This window comes from Vanessa atalanta, chromosome 3 (assembly GCF_905147765.1).
Source record: "Vanessa atalanta chromosome 3, ilVanAtal1.2, whole genome shotgun sequence".
Taxonomy (NCBI): domain Eukaryota; kingdom Metazoa; phylum Arthropoda; class Insecta; order Lepidoptera; family Nymphalidae; genus Vanessa; species Vanessa atalanta.
The window spans coordinates 7,515,488-7,537,591 of record NC_061873.1 but is presented as its reverse complement, the minus strand read 5'-3'; the positions used below and the strand labels follow the sequence as shown (position 1 = coordinate 7,537,591).

At 35.2% G+C, this 22,104-nt stretch overlaps 2 protein-coding genes across 3 annotated transcripts; one reads left to right on the top strand and one right to left on the bottom strand.

The window, feature by feature from the left end:
* The first annotated feature begins 22 nt into the window (after positions 1 to 22).
* Positions 23 to 6,702, top strand: LOC125077110. Its single transcript, XM_047688916.1, has 9 exons — positions 23 to 170; positions 363 to 463; positions 1,036 to 1,110; positions 1,493 to 1,656; positions 1,740 to 1,941; positions 2,640 to 2,815; positions 3,444 to 3,624; positions 5,351 to 5,566; positions 6,196 to 6,702. Exons 1-9 carry the CDS (start codon positions 158 to 160, stop codon positions 6,436 to 6,438), a joined length of 1,371 nt encoding a protein of 456 aa, XP_047544872.1. The 5' UTR covers positions 23 to 157; the 3' UTR covers positions 6,439 to 6,702.
* A 401-nt stretch (positions 6,703 to 7,103) lies between these two features.
* On the bottom strand, positions 7,104 to 21,843 carry LOC125077109 (sodium leak channel NALCN). 2 transcript variants are annotated; one of them, XM_047688914.1, is made up of 35 exons: positions 21,593 to 21,843; positions 21,297 to 21,482; positions 20,953 to 21,176; positions 20,588 to 20,716; positions 20,358 to 20,503; positions 20,160 to 20,268; positions 19,875 to 20,074; positions 19,569 to 19,729; positions 18,924 to 19,091; positions 18,538 to 18,729; positions 18,050 to 18,187; positions 17,770 to 17,976; positions 17,304 to 17,569; positions 16,892 to 17,017; positions 16,493 to 16,681; positions 15,948 to 16,127; positions 14,840 to 14,960; positions 14,633 to 14,764; positions 14,381 to 14,548; positions 13,928 to 13,995; positions 13,702 to 13,842; positions 12,890 to 13,010; positions 12,546 to 12,679; positions 12,113 to 12,278; positions 11,570 to 11,764; positions 11,245 to 11,462; positions 10,573 to 10,796; positions 10,191 to 10,327; positions 9,977 to 10,113; positions 9,440 to 9,599; positions 9,268 to 9,369; positions 8,611 to 8,674; positions 8,101 to 8,191; positions 7,942 to 8,021; positions 7,104 to 7,385 (listed from the first exon to the last, which is right to left on the bottom strand). In XM_047688914.1, exons 1-35 carry the CDS (start codon positions 21,692 to 21,694, stop codon positions 7,273 to 7,275), a joined length of 5,295 nt encoding a protein of 1,764 aa, XP_047544870.1. In that variant the 5' UTR covers positions 21,695 to 21,843; the 3' UTR covers positions 7,104 to 7,272. The 2 variants fall into 2 exon arrangements, with proteins under 2 accessions (XP_047544870.1, XP_047544871.1); XM_047688915.1 differs by having other exon boundaries at positions 16,493 to 16,645.
* Between the last annotated feature and the right edge of the window lie 261 nt (positions 21,844 to 22,104).

Sequence of the window (22,104 nt, the reverse complement as noted above, 5' to 3'; positions counted from 1 at the left end):
CAGCATTGCACTAAAATGCAGTTTATTATTTACTCGTGGATAAGACAATGTTTAAAATTATGAAGCAATAGTGGGTATATAAACAAAATATGGATGTTCTTTATGGCTGTCATTGAGTACAAAAGTGTATATTTTAAATAAAGAATGCAAAACGACAATGTATAGTAGTTGTAAGTACAGAACAATTTGAACATATTTAAGTATTAAAAACAAAACAGTGCTCGTTATTCTCTACCGCCATAATAGAATAAAATATACGTAAACCTATTAAAGAGTTATCTCTAAGTATAATGTATATTTCTATAATTAATTTATAGATATGAGTAATAAAATGGTTAATGGATTTTTATACCACTGTGCAGCTAGCGATCTCCTGGATAGCCATGTATTGGGCAATGACAAGCTTGCCCTGCCTACAATGGAAAGATCAACTAGATCAAGTCTTGACGCCAATAGTGTCGAAGTAAGCAATTTATCTATATTTTATCCTTGAAGTGTAACTTTATTTAACACTATTATGTTATATGTACCTTTTAAAAATAAAATACAACTACATAACAGTTTATTGAACTGTGATGAAACTGTCTAAAAACTTCCCATTACGGACATTTACATAATTCTTGATTTTCATTATTGCATAAGGGTGTTTATTGATTTTTAATTAATATAAAATAATATTTGCTATTAAATGAAGCATATTGAATACTTTTAAACAGTTCTATTAGTAATCAAACGTATCATTACTCATAAGTATTATATTACCAATCAGCGATCATTATATATAAATATTATATATGTATATACCTATATAGGGTCATATAAAGAATTAAAATCACAAAGGAATGCATTCTTAAACCAAAACCGATGTCGAAGTCCTAGGAAAATGTAATTAATATATTATTTTATGATATGTGTGTTTGTTTGTTATATATGAATTAGTAAAAATAAAGATGCACATATTTATCGTTTTCTTTTTTTTAATTTATTCAATGCTGTAATAATCTAAAAACTAATATTTATTTTTTTAAATTACAGATTGGCGAAATAACAGAATCTCCAGACACTGAATATATGAGTACATCTGCTATTTTACATTATTGTAAATCTAAGGTAAGTTTTTTTGTACTGTATTAATAGTGAAATTAGCATTGGTGGATTTACCAGTAGGCTAAATCTCTATTCAGATCCCTTTTCCCTCTGGGATATGGATAGATTTTTGTTATATTTGTAGTTGTTGAAATAGCATGAACATAAAAATAAACTGTAAGACTAGCTTCTAATATTTTAGAGAAAAAAGTCTTCAAAACGTCTTTCTGGTGGGTTTTTGTACTTTTCTTTATTGCAATTTTGAGGGACATACATTTAATTTTTTTTGGCAATTTCAACTTAATTTCTAAATTACGAGTATTTGTATAGCATTTACTTAGAAAATGTGTAAAACCATTATGAGCTAATTGTTATTATCATATTTCAATGATATTATTTCTTACAGATATTACTTCCTTATTTAAAACTCCTTACAGTTATGGGATTAAGGCCTGTAGTGGATGCTTCAAACTCATCAAAATATGCAATTTGTTTTTCGCATTTTCACTCTGCACAGGTTGCAGTATTTCTTTGTCTAGGATATATACTTCAATACATGGCATGTTTTAGGTAAATAATACAAATATATTGACTTGTGAAAATCGTAGCGTATTACATCATTATTTTGATTTTTTTAAATGTTTTAATTTCAGGCGAGACAGAGGTTTTTGCTACAAATTAATTCCTTTAGCGCTTACTTCTTCCTTTGAATACGATGCCTATAAACAAGTGTGTTATGGCAATGTAGCATTTACGTATATTGGACCCAGCGTGTTACATTTTATAGGTTTTCTCTATGCATTATATCTCTTCAGAATATCAGATAACGAACAATTACAAAATCTGATGGAAAGGGTGAGTTAATTCTACCTTATTATTATTTATTTACAGCATGGCGGTTTTTGAATATGTGTAAAATTATTGAAAAGGATCTATATGAAATTAAATTAATAACAAACCAAGATAATTTACATTCATAATTCATTAAATTCCAAAACAATAATCTTATTCAATTAAACAAAATGAAGTTAAGCCATTATTTGTTTATGACATAAGCCAACTCTTTTATTTATAAGTTCGTTTATAAAATTACCTATGTGAATAAACCTATTTTATAATTACTACTTGGAAGGACTTTTACGTAGAACCAAGTTGTTATCCACTTAAACGATTTTGGTCACAGTTTTTTGGATAATTTGTTTCGTTACTTTATAATTTTTCTTATTTTATTAAAATGTGTTAAGATTTATTTTAAAGAGCCACTCAAACTAATAAGCAATGATGGCATATATCTCAGATATATATGGTACCACCACTCTTCAGTCAAATTACACTTTGTGTTCCGATTGAAATGGTGGGTGAGCCAGTGTAATAACTGGTATGGAAATAATTTCGTAGGTACCTCATGTCCGGAAGCGCAATGACAATGTGTCTAATGATAATAAATAGGTACAATTTATATTTTTGGCGAATGATAACATCAGTTACCGTATCCGTTGTTGCCTTGTTTGCCTGCTCTCCTTCCTGTTATATTTAAAAATAATTTGTTACAGGTTTTCTTGTTATCATCTTACGCGCCTCAAGGGACGCCAACTGCTAAACCGAAACGCTTACTGCGAATGTTATGGTTCTTCATAATCCTCAGTATTCTGTGGATGTGTATTTCGTTATGCTCTGTCAATTTAATGATGGCAAGAGGAACTATCATGTTCAGGTGGATGGAATCAAGGCAAGTAAGAATTACCTAATAATTCTTAAGGATATTATAAGTAGTAAAATTGTCTGTCTAAATTTATTGTCTTTGATTACTTTTAGTAAATTTTAAAGTACGTCAGCAGGCTATGGAAAGGAACGAAAAGAAAGATTATTATATATGCTATTAAGTTATTTATCTTTTTTTAACTATATACTTAATTGTTAAAATAATTACGTATATAGTTAAAAAAAGATAAATAACACAAATAACTTAATAGTGAAAATAATACATTAATATCATTTGTTACTTGCGGCTATCCTAAACTACGCAATACTAAATGAACGCGGCATTAGGTAGATAGATAGATTAATTGAGTAGTCTTATTTTCATCTTTCTATTTTTTTATTAAAACTAATAATCTTAATAAATAAATAATCTTAATTGTTTGGGAAATAAACAATTGACTTAAAGTAATCATGACAAATAATAAACCTGTCCATCTGTTAGTTGTCATTACGACTGGCTGATACAGTAATCAAATTTTACATAATATTATTTTTGGACCTAAGTAGGAACGAGTAATCTTAACGCAATCTCGGAGAACACCTTGTTACACATAAAAAGCATATAGAAAACAATACTAACATATTATATTTTATAGTTCCAGTGACATGATACTTGGATTAAAGATATTACTTATAATATGCACTTTGATCCACGATATGGTGCAAGCTACTGTGATTACAAGCTACTGTCTTCAAGCTCAACTGTTGCAAGCTCATCTCATGTTTTTAAAAGAACGTCTATTAAACAGGACAATAACTCCTTTAAACTGGATGAGGGTAAGTTGTAACAATGGTATTATTATCACAATAAGATTTTTAGCCTTGTATATCTCTTAAATACATACGTATTATATAGTGTGTGTCTAGCATAGACACTACTGCGTACTGTCAAATATAATATAACTAATCAAAGACAATGACATTTAAACATAGATGTATATATTGTTAGATATATATCTAACATATATTTTGCTGAGTTCATGTATAGTGTAATTAATAGTTAAACAAGACGTGACGTGAATAGTTTAAAAATGCAAAACTTTAAATATCACTTTTTGGCACTCAACTCGTTAGAATACCTTTAATTAGTAAAGAAAAGTAACGTTGCCAACAGTAAAACTGTTTGACGTCATGAGGATCTCTAATCCAAAAGGTTCCATGATATATATTTTTCTTCTATATACTAAAGGGTTTTCCATTAAGGGCGCTTGATCTTTGAAATGCAAAAAAAAAAATACATGTAGGAGAGATATTTGCGAAATTTTTTTTTATTTGGAAGGTCTATCGACCCCATTATGTATGGAATATGACATCATTCAAATGACCGCCACGGATTCGGTTGGTGGCGCGCACACGAAAGGTCCAATTTTCGATGACTCTGGCGCACAAATCGGGCTGTATTTGATCGATGGCGTGGCGTATGTTGACTTTGAGGGCATCGGTGGTTTGCGGCTTGTTGGCATAGACCTGCGACTTAAGAAAACCCCACAAGAAAAAGTCCAGCAGGGTCAAATCGCACGATCTCGGTGGCCAGTTCACGTCGCCTCCGCGCGAGATGACCATGTCCAGAAATAGCTCGTAGCGTGTGCTGTGTGGCACGTAGCGCCGTCCTGTTGAAACCACATGTTGTCCAGATCCATATTCTCGATTTCAGGCCAAAAGAAGTTGGTTATCATCGACCGGTATCGCTCACCATTGACGGTGACGGCCACACCATTATCGTTTTCGAAAAAATACGGACCAATCACGCCTCCGGCCCAAAATCCGCACCAAACAGCCACTTTCTGCGGGTGCATTGCCACTTGTTGAACCTCGTGGGGATTGGTCTCGTCCCAAATACGGCAATTTTGCTTGTTGACATAGCCATTCATCCAAAAATGCGCCTCGTCGCTGAAGATGATTTTTTTGCCAAAATCGGCGTCAACTTCCAACTGCTCTAATGCCCAGTCAGCGAACACACGGCGCTGTCTATGGTCATTAACCTTGAGCTCTTGGGTCAGCTGGATCTTGTACGGGTGCAGGCTCAAGTCACAACGCAAAATTCGCCAAGTTGTCGTCTGCGAAAGGCCGAGTTCCTGTGCGCGACGCGGAATTGACTGCCGCGGGTTTTCGAGGACACTGTCGCGCACAGCGGCGATATTTTCGGCAGATCTCGCGTTACGTTGACGGACGGGAACCGGCTGATTGTTAACTGACCCGGTTGACTCGAATTTGTCCACCAATCGACGGATAGTCGACTCGGCAGGACGATCATCACGACCGTAAAACGGGCGAAGTGCGCGGAACGTTGCTCGAACTGAAGACCCATTTTCATAAAACAATTTTATGATTTGCACGTGCTGATCGACACTGTAACCTGCCATGGTGGTTTGGGAGGACGGAATGAATATAACACACTGCATTTGACAACTGTCACTCAAACAACATGGCCGCAATCAGCTGTCGAAGTTCAAGCGTCCCTATTGGAAAACCCCTTATTTGTTCATCATTTTTCTTCTTGCAGGAAATTGCCGAATTTCGTAAATTACTGAAATATTTGAATAACGACTTAGCACCTGCAGTATGTTTATTTACGATTGTCAATGTTTCGTGGGCTACGTCTGGTATAATGTGGTTGCTGAATCTAGACAAAGTGGATACCGGTACTGAACCTATAGCTGGCATTAGTGTTCTTAATCTTTTACTTTGGATATCAGCTGTCATGGTACCTTTTATACAGGTAATGGTTACATTATACTCATTTTTCTTAAAGTTTTAACATAAATGTATGTTATATGTACGTGACGTTATAGTTAGTATAGCAATTTATTTTTTATTTACATAAGTATTACTAACATTATGTCCTTAAATATATATACAAATATGAATTAAAAATAGTCATTGTATAAATCCTAACCACGTGGAATGGTAGCAAGAATGCTAGCAGCAAGTCCTCGTTAAATCGCAATTCTGATCCTCCGGGCAAAGAACGAACCAGCCCTCCTGTCACCAGTAGAGACAATAAAGCGAAGAGCGTTTGGTTTCAAGAGCAAATGGGACAAATTCAAACTTTTTAGTCAAATGTCTTGTAAACTCCGCTATATTGTCAGACGTTATTGCAAAAAGTGTAATCATAATTCCAACATAGGCTTTGTTTTGCTAATTTAAATTTTATCCTTTAATATTAATAATGCTTTCGACGAATGGTAAGTCAGAGGGAGCGTAAGCGAAATATAATTCATTCGGTCATTTGACGCTTGCATGAGCATGTAATGGAGCTATTATTTTATGTCTTTGGATCTTCGGTTCCGTTAAAACATCCCCAACATATATAAGATAAGTCCATACGAATGAATGGCAATCGCGCAGGCGGCGCGGCTGTCGCAGGAGTGCGCGCGCACGCAGGGCGTGGGTCACGAGCTGTGCGCGCGGCCCTTCCTGCACCGCGACACGTCGGCCGAGGACATCGGCGCCGTGCTGGCGTTCGCGGCGAGCCTGCGCCTGCGCGCCAAGCTGTTCCACTGCCCCGTGGCCGGCCGCCACGTGTGCGTGCTGCTGGCGCTCGCCGTCGTCGTGCTCTTCGCCCTGGGAATGTGCCATTACCTCCAGTGATCGTCTCCGGGACGTTTCGTTTTAAATTAAACTCAAAAATATTGTAATATTTTTATTTCCACGTCTAAATGAATGGTCGCACATATTTTGTTCCTATAAGTTAATAATGTAGATTTGTAAATAACATTTTTTTCTACAAACTTGTAGCTGATTACCGTTTAGTTAACTTATTGTTAATTTTGTAAATTAAGTATCAATATTCTAATTCAACGAAATATTGCACCAAAGAATATATAAATTATTTAAAACCAAAATTTAATTTTTGAAAGATGATTTTTATCCATATACCGTTAGAGTACAACATTATACGGTGAACATCCAACATGTAACTCATTTACATATGTACCGAGTATTAATTTTGAAATGAACAAAAATCTAAACTATTTGTTAAAAATATGAAATAAAATGTAGGAAACACAAATTATTATTCGTATTAGACTTCTCTGCAATTAAATAATCTTAATTTATTCATAATGAAATGACATGCTGAGTTAGTGAGATGATAAAAAGCTAACACACTGTAGACATTGCTTAGTAATTATTATAGTGATGTTTATTATATATTATTATATACCCTTTTAATTGATTCTAAAAACGTATCAATTCGCCCATATTATTAATTGAAAAGTTTTATATCCAACCTTATACAAAATGAATATTGTTAGATTTTAAAATAAAATCAATTTGAGATTTATTTAAACTTTTATTCAACCCTTTAAATACACAGACATCGAATCGCTTTCTACGTATTAAAAAAGGGGCACTCGAACTAGTTAAAAACTCGACTAAACTAGATAGCCCCCGAAGTGCCGCCGCCGCCGCCGCCGCCGCCGGCTACAGCGCGGCGAGCTGCGCGCCCCACCACGAGTGCACGTCGTGCAGCGCCGCCTGCGCCGCGTGCGAGCTCTGCGCGCTGCGACTGTTGCTCTTGCCCGGCGCGGCCGGCGCTGGCGGACCGCTCATATTATATTAATATGACGCATTCACACACGACTGCATTCATTCTAGGCATGGGCGATATCCGATTTTTGTGGCATCGGTTGTGTAACGGGTATTTGGATTAAATATCGGTGTTAACATCCGATTTCAGATGTCGCCATGTCTCTGTTTAACTTTACATTGTACGATATGTGTGAGAGAGAGATGAAACGAATGTGATATCGAAATCGGTTTAACATTCGCAGTTGAAGAGAAATAAGGGAGAATATTTCATGAATTTAATGTTATCGTACTTTGAATGCTTTGACGTACCACAACGATATTGATAGTTTTTTTGGATGCGGTGGAAATGGTTGCTCGTCAACATTAAATCGATGACATCTGATATATTCCGACGACATCCGATTTTAGATTATTTCGATATATCGACACATGCCTAATTCATTCATTCGTGTGCGGTGTATCGAATTATGTACTCGATAACCCGCCCAACACTTAATTAAAATATCAAATTGTACTAAGCGTCGTAATCGTTAAATATTTAAACACTGAAAAGTAACTTACGAGTTGTCGTTTTCTTATTCAGAGCCGGATGTGGGTCGCTCAGCGTTGGTTGTAAATATTTCTTCACTGGGCTTTCGGGTCTGTAAATTGTAAAAATATATGAATTGAAATTAATTGAACTAAACGAAACCTATTTTTTTTTCATTGAAATTTACTAACCTCGGTATCGTCATTAATGGTAAACCCGATCTTTTAAATTGACTTTTGCCAGATGAACGCTTAGGCTGAATATCTAGCGAAGATACAACGTCTGAAAATTAACAATAAAGTTTTACTAAATAATTAATGTCCGTGTTATCAATTTCAAACCAAGTGGCATTCTTTGCGGAGACCAGACAGATATTAATATATTTGTCTCTATATACCTGGCTCTACGGAGACCCGTAGAGCACAAGTATGTGCGCAAACAGAGGCACTCTCTACTCACTCATAATTGGATATAGTCGGAGAATTCATTCCAGGTTTACGAACGATAACGTAAGGACGGAATTGAAAACATTACCAACTGCCTTTAGAGTTAAGACAGCTATAGATATAAGATAAACTTGATGAATAAGTGAAGCTTCAATTTGAGCCCAATTTGAGCTTTGAATTCAATACTTCGGATCTGCAGATAAGATAGACTCTAAATGACAAGAGTAACGAAAGAGTTAACCTAACAATACTTACTTGACATAATTGGTTGAGATGTTGATTCGGTAATTTCTGTCCGACCGACATTCGCACTGGTTTGCTGAAATTGTGGTTAGGTTACAATTTAAAGGTATTTTTGTAGGTAAATTGAACTAACAAGTAACATAATAGTAACACAAGTATAGATTTATTCACTCACAAAGACGTGGATCTCCACGTTGAATTATTATCGTGCGTGTGGCGTGTATTAGTTGTTTACAAGATATGTTAGTGTGCATGAGACGGCTAAGAGTAGAGTCAGCAAAAATATTCAAATTAGGTTATATTCATTTGTTAAGTTTATTTAATTAAAACTTAATAAATTTTAACATGGAGTGGCACGCTTTCAATACTGAAGAGATATTTACTAACACAGATATTTACTATTCCAATCGAAGAAAGAATAGATATAAACCAAATTATAGATTAAAATATGCGATTTGATAATAAATCTGCTATATTATGCACTACGTTAATTTTTAATTAATACAATAATTTATGTTCCGATAACAGCAGATGTTTCATTAGATACAAGAGATTTTACATTTTCGATTAATTTTAGCAATCCCAGCTGACCGGTTAATATACACGGTAACATTGTAATAAAGTTCACTATAGTCGAACATTAGCTCGAAAACAAAACATTAACATTACCTGAGCTTCTGTTTCTTGTTTCTCCTTTTCCTTCTCGCTGTTGAAATCTAACGGTTGCTCATTTGTTTTTCTTAAACCAGCAATCAGGCTTGTTTGTTGTTTCTATAACATTTATTACCACATCTTAGGAGTTCATTTTATTTGATTTGTTTTCTCAAATAAAGTTACTTACACTGCTATTAGCGCGGATTTTCTTCAAACAGCCTTCGAGCCATGTTCGTATAGTTTGCTTTGCAACTTCTTCCTCAATAAGAAATTCAAATTCTTCTCGTGCCAATAGCTCCTCCATTTGCAAAGACTTTCGAATATCCACGGTACGATACGACAGCATACTGAAATATACTCTTGGCTTAAAAAAAGCAATGATATACAAGACCGGATTAAGCCAAATCGAGGTCACTAGGGCTCAGAGTTGCCAATACAAACAAACGGAGACTGCTATTGTTCTCGATTAATATCATATTAGTATATATCTGATATTTGGATCTACACAAATATTAAATTAAACAAAAATTTGTAAGCTTCAGAAATACATGAGAATGCAGAAATATAATAAAATCAGTATAAGATTAAACCAATTACACATTCGCAAAAAAATAAAAAGTAGACCAAAAACTTTTAGTAAACTGTTTAAAGATATTGTGACGTCCATAATAAAAAATAAAAGCTGAATTATTATATATTATACTGATGTTTGATGATCACTCACTTGATAACATCGTGGAAAGTCACGTCTTCGCCATTGTGGAGCCTTTCAAGTTCATAACACATGTACTTGAATAGAAGTCGTTCCTTATGCGTGTCACACTCGAGGCGGCCTTTCAATAAGCGTAATATAAACTTTACCTAAAAGTTCGTAATCACAAATTAATTACCTAATTTATTTTTTAAACAAATCGAAGTCTATTTTTTTAAGGCTATACCTTTTTCACAGGGATCACACCTTTTTGATGAACATCTACAATGTTCCATGTATTTTGGAAATTCCTTATGTCGGCATACGAGAGCAGGGCATCTTCTTCGTTGGAATAAAATAAAGAGAAATTCTCCATGATAATAGCTGCAAAATATCAAGTTCTTAATACATGGATTGTGTTTGCAGCTACCTCGCACAACGACACCTTAAGAAAGACAAAATATTGTGTATGGACTTCGGATAATAGCAGAGCTATTCTCTAAATCCTCTGTCAAATGTCACTCAGTGTCTCACTCGTGAACTGTTGAACAGTGAGTTCTGAAGTGGCATTAGTCAGAATAGCAATGCTGAAAGCAAGCTAAGTAGATACAAAAGTACAAGGCGCGCACCCACGAGCAGGTTGAGCACGATGTAGGTGATGATGACGTAGAAGGTGCAGAAGTAGGCGAGCGAGGCCGTGAAGTTTCCGCAGTCGGTCTCCCAGTAGTTGTCGGCGGGCGTGCAGTAAGGCGGCGCCACCATGCAGTCGTGCATGATCTTGTTCCAGTCCTCGCCCGTCACGATGCGGAACAGCATCGCCACGCTGTGGATCGGCGAGTTGAAGTTCGCCCGCCTGACCGAGTCGTGACATTTATTACAGGGTTAACTATATTATTAGAAAACCGTCTTTAATATGGAAAGTAATTATTTGATACATAGAATAAAGAGGTGTTTTAATAAGTAAATACTTCATTTTAAAGGTATCGCGAGAACTTACCTTGCCATAGGATGCGTAAAGTTTTACTTGGTGGCTTTGCGCAAACCCAACATGATAAATACCATAACACTTATTTTACTCCTAAGCGGCATTACTTATTATTATTGCGTTTGAAGAGTGAGTAGCCAGTGTAACTACAGGTACAAGGAAATTACATTTTATCTCCCAAGTCAGTGGCATTTAACACAATGGTCAATATTTCTTACAAAGCGTCATGTTTTCAGACGGCAGCGACCATTTACCGCCGAGAGTCTCATTTGCCATTCCGTCTGTATATTATAAATAACAACCAAGTTAGAATTACCTTCCTATGCCTTCGCCGTATTTCACGTTTCCGAACACGATGGTACCGGCGAGCGCGTAGAAGAACACGAGCAGGAACATGCCGAATATGATGAAGAAGCTCTTGCACACGCTGACGCCCACCGTCAACATCAACATCTTCAGCGTCGTGTGTTTGCCGGTTATCGTGAAAAACCGCAGGATAACCACCATGAAGCCGACGAAGTACGAGAGATCGTTCTGAAATGTAAAAAATGAAACTGAGACACTGACTACAACATAAAAATACAGATTTTACAAACTATAGGAGCAAGCGATGCAGCGTCCCGCAGCCGCGGAGGAGTCACCTGCAGCGTGAAGTGCATGAATATCCAGATGCAGCCGGCGACGGTGACGAGCAGGTCGTAGCGGTTGCGGCGGCTCTGCCAGTAGCCGCGCGGCGTGAAGGCGATGGTCTTGAGCAGCACCTCCACCACGAACACCAGCGTCAGCAGCGCCGACGTCAGCGCCAGCCGCTCCGTGTTGGACGAGTGCCGCGACCACTGCACGTGTCACGCACGCATTCACTTAATAACTCAGTCCTAGTACTCAGTACTAACAGCGGCAACGACCGGTAGGTCTAATCGTAGCTTGTTCGAACATTTTTTTATCTTTTCATTGTAAACCGTTACCTCACACATTGTATTAAGAGATTAATATCAATGGAAATAACGAAATCGCACTGTATCGAACTACCCATCAATCATAAAATAAAGACTGTCTCGGTAGAAAATAAATATGTCGCAGGAGCGAGGTGTATTAGACTCGAAACCTTTAGCCCAGCAATGGGAAATTGGATTTTATAGTTATATTTTTTTAATTAGGCATTAAAATTATAATTAAATACAAACCGTTACTGCCAATAGACCACTGTTGATCAGCACGACGATTGCAATGACCCTTTTAAAGGTCAAATTCTGGGTGACATCGTATGCAAATGCACGCACCTTCCTGCCATCTGGACGGGGGGGTAAATGTAAAGGCTGGGCTATTTTCAGTCTCTTCTTAAGATCACACCTGGGAAAACAAATGATATTATTTGACATTGCAGTTTTATCCATTATATAGTTTAAATAAAAATAAATGTGTTACAGAGTACAGAGTTTTAGTGTGATACATCTCTTATAAAACGTAAGAAAAGTATTAAATATGTACTAAATATACATTAAGATTAAGTGTATCACATCTCGTTTAAACTAACGATAATGTGAGGCATGCAATTTTTACGTTAGCGAAGGTCTCTCGCTCGCTCTCTCTGAGAATGTAATCTACATGTAAACTCACCATCGTCTCTGATCGACAGTCAATAAAGCAGTTCCTTTATTTTCAGAATAGTTTGCTATGACCACGCCAACGAATAATGTCAATCCAATCATACAGCCCAAAAATATGTATACGTGTATGTAGATGGCGTGCACCTAGAACATATAATCAATCGATAGCCATACATACGATAACATATAATCAATGCAAGCAATGTGAAAGTCGTAGGTTCAAAAATGAAGAATTGTCGGTTATCGTAACGCAATAAAAACAGATATATAAAAAAATTAAAGCCGGTATTGTTCAATTAAATTTTTTTAAAGTATTTTTTTTTAAATATTTATTATGATGTTATAGATGCTCACCGGACCCAAAGCTTTTATAAGAACATCACGAACATCTAACCATCCCTTAAACGAGAGCACTTCGAATAGAGTTAACAACGCATCGCCGATGTTATCGAAATTAAATCGCTTCGGATTAGCCCTGCAAAAGTTAAAATCATATAAATCGATCGAAAAATAATATAAATCGTCATTTATTTCTATCTACAAGTTATTTATTTGCTTATAACTAATCAAGAGTACAATAAACAAGTATAATAATAATGTTGACAATATTATATTTAACCCAATGTAATCATAATACAGATCAATGCTAATAAATCTTTCTTTTTTAAATCCCTTTATATAGTGAATGAGAAATAGATTATTTATAACCTACTCCAATGGAAGGAGTATTTAATACACTATAGACAGTTCTGGATGAATATATCTTTATTTATAATAAAATACAATTCTGGTAAGTATTTATATCTATGCAATGATTGTTTTTTTGTGTGTCGAATCTTGTTAACTGAATTAGAACCCTCTCTTCTTCAGTTCCGTTAATAGTGCATTTTAATGGTAGAACGAAGACCCTCAACGATAATACGCGTCGCGTTGTCTAGTTCAAATGACGTCACATGCTAGACCGTCCAACGTAAAACGTCACTGTTTTCAGTAATAGTAGTAGAGATATTTAAATTATTCTTTCACCTTTTTATTTTAATTTTACTTAATTAACTGAATTTTAACTATATTCATATAAAAAAATTAACAATAAAAATTCTATTTATTTCTTACAGTATCAATTGGCTACTTTGGCGAAACGGCTTCATTTTAAAAATAATACAGACCAGACTCTAGGCACCAGCATAGACGGGAAGGTCTCGTTGGGTCCGGGTCGCAGCTTCATCTTCGTGACGAACACTCGTCTCATGAACACGCCCACGCAGTCCTCGCGACGCGTTATCGTCGGATCGTTGCACCGAGCCAACCTAACGACGAAGAATTGTTATTTTATAACTAAATATTTAACATTTACAAGATTAATTTATAGTTACTATAGAAAGTAAATTTTACCTTCCTCCGTATAATTGTACCCCATAGCTCGCGAAAACGAACATCAAGAGTATCAGCAGTGTCGATACCTGCAAATATATTTCCTTTACTTTTTGACATCGATTATTATATAAACAACTAATTTTAAACAGAACTTTCAACACTTTAGCACTTTGACTTTGAATATATTTTCGATTTATAATCTATGCTCCTCGGATATAATCTTAGAGTTCCTAAGGTGCTCTTCTAATTGCCGTAATTGTTGGAATCACATGCGAAATTTATTTTACAGTGAAAGTAATTAAATAATTAATTCTACAGTGAAAACAACAAAACACGATCCATTTCTTAGCTGTGGTGATGTATAATATAGGGATTTACTTAAATGGTGTATAATCGTACATCAAACTAGTGGTCAGCAATATTGTTCAAAAATATTTATGTAGCGTTATATAGTCATCCGTAGAATAATACCAGCAGGATCTCCTTGAAGCCGCGACACAGCTCGTAGACCACCTTGCGCATGTGCGGCACGAGAGTGAAGATGCGCAGCGGCCGCACGCAGCGCAGGATCATCAGCATCTGGGCGGCCGAGCCCGGCGGTACGCGCAGCGGCATCCAGCACAGGAACGTCAGCGACACCTGCGCCGCCGTGGTGGCGTGGATGACTGAATATACTATATCCAGAAAATTGCGGAGTGAAAGGGCGTCGGTTACTTTACTTACGATGTAAATAAATACATCCAGTACGGCAGCGGCGTCTTTGAGGTAAGCTTTCGGTGTGAAGAACAATCCGTCCGCTAAAATCTTTAACGCCAGCTCCAAGCTCATGAAAACTACGAATCCGTATTCTGCAATCTGTTAAAAAAATATATGTTACTGAACGGAAGGTCTGGCTAAATTCAGTTGGATTAAATTTGTATTATAACGTACCTGTAGCACAAAATTTTCCATAACTCTATAAGTCGGAGTTTCGAACATCATTGACAGACACGATAACGTAGTAACCATGATCATAACCCAGTCCAAATATGTAACGAGGCCGAGGAAATTGCTAAAACAAAAAAAAAGTTAAGCTGTGGAAGACGCGGAAGTGAAAATAAATAAACATTTAATACACATATTCTCTCTCAACTCTGCTACGTTATGCAGGGCCGGACCGTGAGTTTATGGGGCCCTGGGCGAATACTACTTAGGGGCCCACCTAAGACACACCTGAATGTAGACCTGAATTAAATGAATTGAATGAGTTTGATTAATTGCAGGATTCGCAGGGCTTCAAACCATACGATCAGTTTAAATTAATAAAATTAGGTAATTCTTTCGCATTATCGTCTATTTTTGATTTTGACTTGACTTAGCTGGGGGCCCCTTGATCCACGGGGCCCTGGGCTGAAGCCCAAAAAGACATATGGTAAATTCGGCCCTGACGTTATGTACTATGTTATATAATATACTACCTAAAACAAACAAAATAAAGTCTAAAGATACCCTTGTTATCTTTGCGTAAAAAAGAAAATAAATCCATCTCTATCTATTAAAATGAATAATGATGTGTGACACTTACAAAAGTATCATTCGTTACTGGGTATTCATCAAGCTATAGTCTATTCCAACCAGAAGAGGACAAGAGCCAAATAAACAATATTTGACATCGACTTACCGCGACATCATTGGTGAAAAGCTTGAATAATTAATCTTTAATATTCATTGTAGTCTTGCGAAAAAATGAAGATTTGAACGACGACGAAACTGTTATCAGAACTTTAGAAGTTAAATTAAAGTGCATATAAGTTATTTACTGGAATAGATTATAAATAAAGATAAATGCGTCATGAACCGTTAGTAGTGTACAATATAGCTGAACTTTTAGCAAATCGCGTGGCAAACGTACGCACGTTTATATCTTTATTCCTTCTTCGATTGAAATAGACGACACTCATTTCGTACTTTTCCCATCATTAGCTAAACAATGGTCAGTGTTGTTTGTTTACCTTTAATCTCCGTTTGATTGTAATCGACTTTAGCAACGTATACTCACTGGAAGCTCTTGTAATGCACTTTCCTCTCGTTGCCGGTGACGGGGTCGCGCAGGCGCGCGTCGTACCGCGCGTCCACGATGGCGCGACAGATCTTGCGGAAGCGGGACTCCCGGGGCACGATCAGCAGCGGCGTGTCGAACAACGGGTGGTTCTCACGCAGGTCTTCCTCGCGCTGGTTGCTGTCACGAACCATTTATAATATTCATAGAGATTCTAATCTCCTTAGCATATTCTCAATATTAACAAACTTAAGTTACCAGAACATTTAGTAGTAGTTGTACATTTGCCATAACATTAATTTCAATACTACTTCTTCGTCATCAGAAACAATTTATTATAAATGTTGTTAATAAAATATAATTTTTGAGTCCTGAAGTATAGAAAGGTATTTTATTAGATTATGGTAATTTTCTACCGGTACTCGAAAATATACGATGTGCTGTACAAAAAACAAAATTACAGGATGTAAAAGTTTTGTTTAAAAACCAAACCGACTTTCGCATAAGTTCAATAATAAAAAATCAGTAATAAGATGGCAGCGTACCGTCTCATCTCGGCCTGCTGGCGCTTGGCCTGCAGCAGGCGGATGTCGAGGTAGGGCGGGCGCGCGCGCGACGACGGCACGACGCGCGACGCGGCGCCGATGTCGCCGTTCTCCAGCAGGTGCTCGTACGTCTGCTTCAGCTTGATCGAGCCGCTGCGGACCGACCGACGGATAGATCGCGAGCCGAATCTTTGGATTGGTAGATGATTCCGATATAACCACGAGCGACGGATCGATTGCGATTTCACACTTAATTTGAAGTTTAAGCTAAAAGGTATGATTTTTGAAGAATTATAACTTCACAGCCATTAATTTGAGGCAATTTAATATTGAGATGCTGACGGGGATCAATCGATTTATATTATTATCAGAAAAATATAATTGATTCCATAGATTTACTTTTTCTGGTCGACGCGTAGTTGTTTAGCGCTGGACACTGTTCCTTGAGATTTGAGACCGGACTTCCCTCCCGTCGCCAGCATGGCTGAATCTCCGAGTACCAGACGACGGTGGTTATTAGAATCGCTAAAATGTAAGTTTGTATTATTATTGAGTATATTATACGTGATAAATTTGAGTAGCAATACAAGATTGAACAAAAAATAAAAGTACCTCAAATAAAATAAAGAACGCTACCTGAAAATTAAAAGGAAATAAAATAAATAAACAAATGCTAAAATAATACCAGTACATCCAACATATTAACAGAATGTTTTTGCGCGTTTCGATTTTAATATAAATAAAATTTTAAGTTAATAATGATCACTATACATAATATACACAAAAAAATTAGGAGGGTTTAAGGACTCGCTTGATAATGGACGCAACGACGTGTCTCCGGAGCGCGGAACTCGGGCGCTGCGAGGGCGGCGCCACGGTGAGCGTCTTGACGAGGCACCGCTTGCGGTAGGGGAAGGCGATCTTGTCCACGCCGATGTACTCGAAGGCGCGCCGCGACAGGTCGCCGGGCGGCAGGCGCGCGCCCCCCGCGCCCGCTGCCGCGCCCCCCGCCGCCGCGCCCGCCTCCTCGTCGCCGTCGACCTCGCACACGAACTGCCGCATGAACGACTCGCGCACCTGGACGGAGATGAGTTTATAATGAGTTACAACCAATATAAAGTTTCTAGTCAGGTTAGATTTAGGTTACCGATTAATGACGTCCAAAATGAAGTGGTAAGCCAGTAAAAACCATAAAATATATTATAAATTCGATCACTACTTGTAAAGCGTTCTTTCTTCTAAACTAGAGTGTATAGTGGTTGCCTGAAACTGTTTACCTTTGGTAAAATAAAATCGCCCGGTACTTTGTGCAGTTTGGTCATTTGTGGACTGTCTGGAAATTTTTCGAATATCCTGAGACGAAATGGCAAACTCTCTTTTATTTCGGCACTTTGTTGTCGATATCTTAGTTGCTTTAGTTTTTTGATATCTTCATCCAGTTCTAAATTATCTAAAATTACAGCCACGAAAAGCGATAGCACGATCTGGAAAATAAAAACTTGATCATATACTATAACCAGAAATATTTCTGCAGTGTAAATAAAAAAAAAATCTCACCAGTGTCACAAACAAGTGATATAGTATAAAGTAGATGGCAACGAGAGGGGTGAGTGTTTGACTCGTCCGGACCATGGTTTCATCCATAACCTCCACCCAAGCTTCTTGAGTTAATATTTGAAACATAGACATAAAAGCCTGAAAATGTAAAAAACGTATAAACAAATAATGAGGAATGTTTTATATGTGTTGAGGACAACATTATATATAAAGTAGGAGTACAGTGAAGCAGAAATGGGAGAAAAAGGTGCAAAGCCAATAGTTTTTGATTTCCACAACTTTAATGACGACATAATAGGAAACAAGAAGAAATTTGAACAGGCCCAGGCTCAATAAGCCATATATTGATAAGAAACTTACCAAGGCTTAACCAAAATGATGAATAAAGCTTATCTTTGTTTATTTTATATTTTTGTATTTTTCATACAGCAAAGTCATAAAGATGATCAAGCTGTTCATGTACATATTATATTAAATGAAATAGTTACCTCTGGAAATGTTTCGAACTTTGTGAATTCGCAGAGAAAGCAAAATAATTGCATTGATATAGAAGAACTTATTATAAGTAAGCACATGGTAAATATGATGAGGCTGCCCAATTTTTTTCCTGGTCCAAAAATCTTGTAAACAAATCCTTCCAATAGAGGTGAAGCTTTAATAAGACGCACAATACGAAGGACCTGAAATTATGAATAATAATTTTTTGTTTTAGAATTTTAACAACATTTCATACTTGATATAGTAATTGTGTATATTTTTTATTGTACATACATACTACGCAAAGTTTCGGTATAGAAAATAGTTGCATTGAACAGTTTAGATTTCGACAACCCAATCTGAGATTAAAATACATAATCAATATTTAAATATATACCTGAAAATATGTGAATCCAGACATGTAAAGTTGAGGTATAATATGAATTGTAGTGCCAATAGCTAGAAGAAGTTCAAACTTATGAACCGAATGTTTAAAGTAACCTTTCCAACCCAGACACCATATTTTTATTAAAGCTTCTAGGTCCAAAAAAATTGTAAAAGCAATCTGAAAATATATAAAAAAAAATTATATATAGGTAATTTGATAAGAGGCATTCAAGTGTCATGTGAGCAGAATTTTATTAATAATTATCCCTGCCTACTCTTGTCAGTTATACGAAGCAAAGCTATTTAATACAATACATCCCCCCTCCCATTTGCTTACGTAAAAATTGCTAATTATATTTTTTTATCTGTTTTGGTTTCTCTATTGTTATTGATGAAATTTAAGTCTATAAGGAATTAGTTGACAATAAATGATATACACTCATTTATTATTTATTTAATTATTCAATGATTCAATGATATTACTTACTTACTAACAATTACTTAAATATTATATTCTTAACATATAAACTTTATCATTATTTGTTCTATTGATAAATTTGGTATATAGAGTATAAAAATCATTTTAGTTGAATATGTCAGATATCATTGTAATTTATAAATTTTATAAAAAATATTTTACTGTTGCAAATAGTACCTCAATGTAATAATATTTCTCATAAAAGAACTCCCGTGGGTTATCGTCGTGTTTAAAATTCATAGTTGCTGTGATAATACCATTGGCCAAAACAACACCCATAACTATAAGACGAAAGTATGCTGATCGCAACATTTTGTGAAATATTTCTGGCGCACTCCCTAAAAAAAGGCAAATTAATTAGTTAATTAGTGTCATCAAAGAAATATTAATTGAAGGTAGTCTATGATGTGTATATATTATCTAATACATAAATATTTCGTTATTGAAGAAATCTTCTAGTAGATTCAAATTTTAAATCTTTACCTGAATGTTTATTTTCATCGATTGTAACTAATTTCCAGCCATTATCATCACCAGTAAAGAATTGTGTAGTGCTCCCTTTTGTTATTGGATTCCTCACACCCCACATTTGTTGAAACTGTACTCTTATTTCATTGAATGTCTCAGTAATAACTGCTATAAACACATTTTTCACTAGCCATGCCAAGAAGAATATCATTGTACTAAAATTAAAAAATATAATATATACATTTTATTATTGTAATTTTTGTATTGTATACATTTTAATAACATGTGAAAAAAGGTTACCTGAAGTAAAGAGCTGATCTCCAAGTTGGTAATGAATCAATAGCTCTGTACATTATAAAAACCCATCCTTCTTGGGATGATGCCTGATAAACAGTGAATAAACTTGTAGCTGCAAATATAAAGTTGATACATTGCAGGTTTTATTCAACTAAATGAAAAATGTTTGTTGTTATTTCTGTATTGCATATTATTCATTACCAAATTCCTCGAATCCATTGAATCCCATTATATATTTTGATAAATTAAGCTTAATACATTTCATTCCAGCAGGACATTGGTAGCCTGAGTTTGGTTCGGGTGAACAAAATGTATCTGGTATGGCTAGAGAGTTGATGGTTATTTCACTAAAAAAAAGAAGTTATTTAAATACACAGGAACATTATTATTTAACAAAAATTTTAAAATTTTTTATTGTACTGTTAACTGACTTTGGATTGGTAGTATTTCGAACACAGTGATGAGTTAACTCTCCAAAAAATTGTACCCCTAATAAGCTGTATAGGGACATGAAGAAAAGGAAAAAAAGAGTAACATTGTATATTTGTTGGCTTGATCTCCTGCAAAAAAAATAAAAGTTTAGGAAATTAATTCCTTAGGCACATTACCACTAATTTTATATAATTGTTTATATATATATATATATATATATATATATATATTATTTAAAATTTAGAATTGTATATCAATTGAAAATTTTATTTTTACATTAACTTTTAATTTAAAATTTTATTTATTTATAAATTAAATTAACTTTTACAGTATTATATTCCAATACTGTTATATTCGCACTTACTTAAATATTTGATTGATTCTTGATTTTGGCATAGAGAACTTTAAAAATACCCTTAAAAATCTGATCATTATAAGAGGTCTTGGAGCTCTTAATATACTCAAATAACTATATCTTGGCACAATTCCAGTCAACTCAAACATTTGAAGTAAAACCGACACCCAGAGAAAGAAAACCATGGAAGCATCAAATTGGCACCAATGATCTTTTAGGTAAGCAACATCACCCTGTTGAGAGAATATTATATCAAAATTTTATTGGAGTAATTTTGAAAAAATAATAAAAGTTAAATTACTCTTTAGTTAATTAATGTTTTTTTTAATATTAGTAAAATAAAAACTTCATACCTTAAGAATTCCTCTTATATGCATTTTGGCAATCATTTCAGCTGTAAATAATAGTGTAACACAACAATCAACTGCAAATGTTACAGTTTGAAGGTAAGGATATTTTTCAAATGATTTTGGTGTATTTAACGAAACGGACATCAAACTGAGAAGAGCACAAAATCTTAAAATTCTCCGAACCCATAACTGTAAATAAAAATATTACATACATATTTATAATTTTATCCTCAGCCTCTAGACTACTCCCCTGTAAGCTATGGGGAGCAAGGTTTTTTACAATGATTAAAAATACTTACTTTATTTACCCATTCAATATCAGCACTTTCATTGAGTGATTCTTCTGGGCCATAATCCGCTAGCACTGGCTCTCCTTTCAGACTTTGTTTACGCCCCAACATTTTGATTTTATGAAATTTAGAACTAACTATATTTTTCGGCAACAGCTTGAAAAGATTTCTTAGCACTTCTATATCGTTTATAATTCATACTGCAAAGCAAAATAATAAAATAAAATAATTATATAGGTTTTAGTATTTGAAAAATCTACTTTTAGTAGTATTGATTATTTTGAATAATGACAACTGTGAATTGACAAATTATTTAAAAGTGACTGATGACAAAAGTCTTACCATAATCCAAATTTGTGCAACATATTTCATTAAATTAATAGTATTCTTACGAAAGTGCTGTGAAAATGCGTCGCAATTATATCATATTCATTAAATTTAATTTCTTATAATAAATAACTAGAAACATAAAACAAATAAACAGTTAGAACATTTTTATGTTTCTTATGTATTTTTTTAAA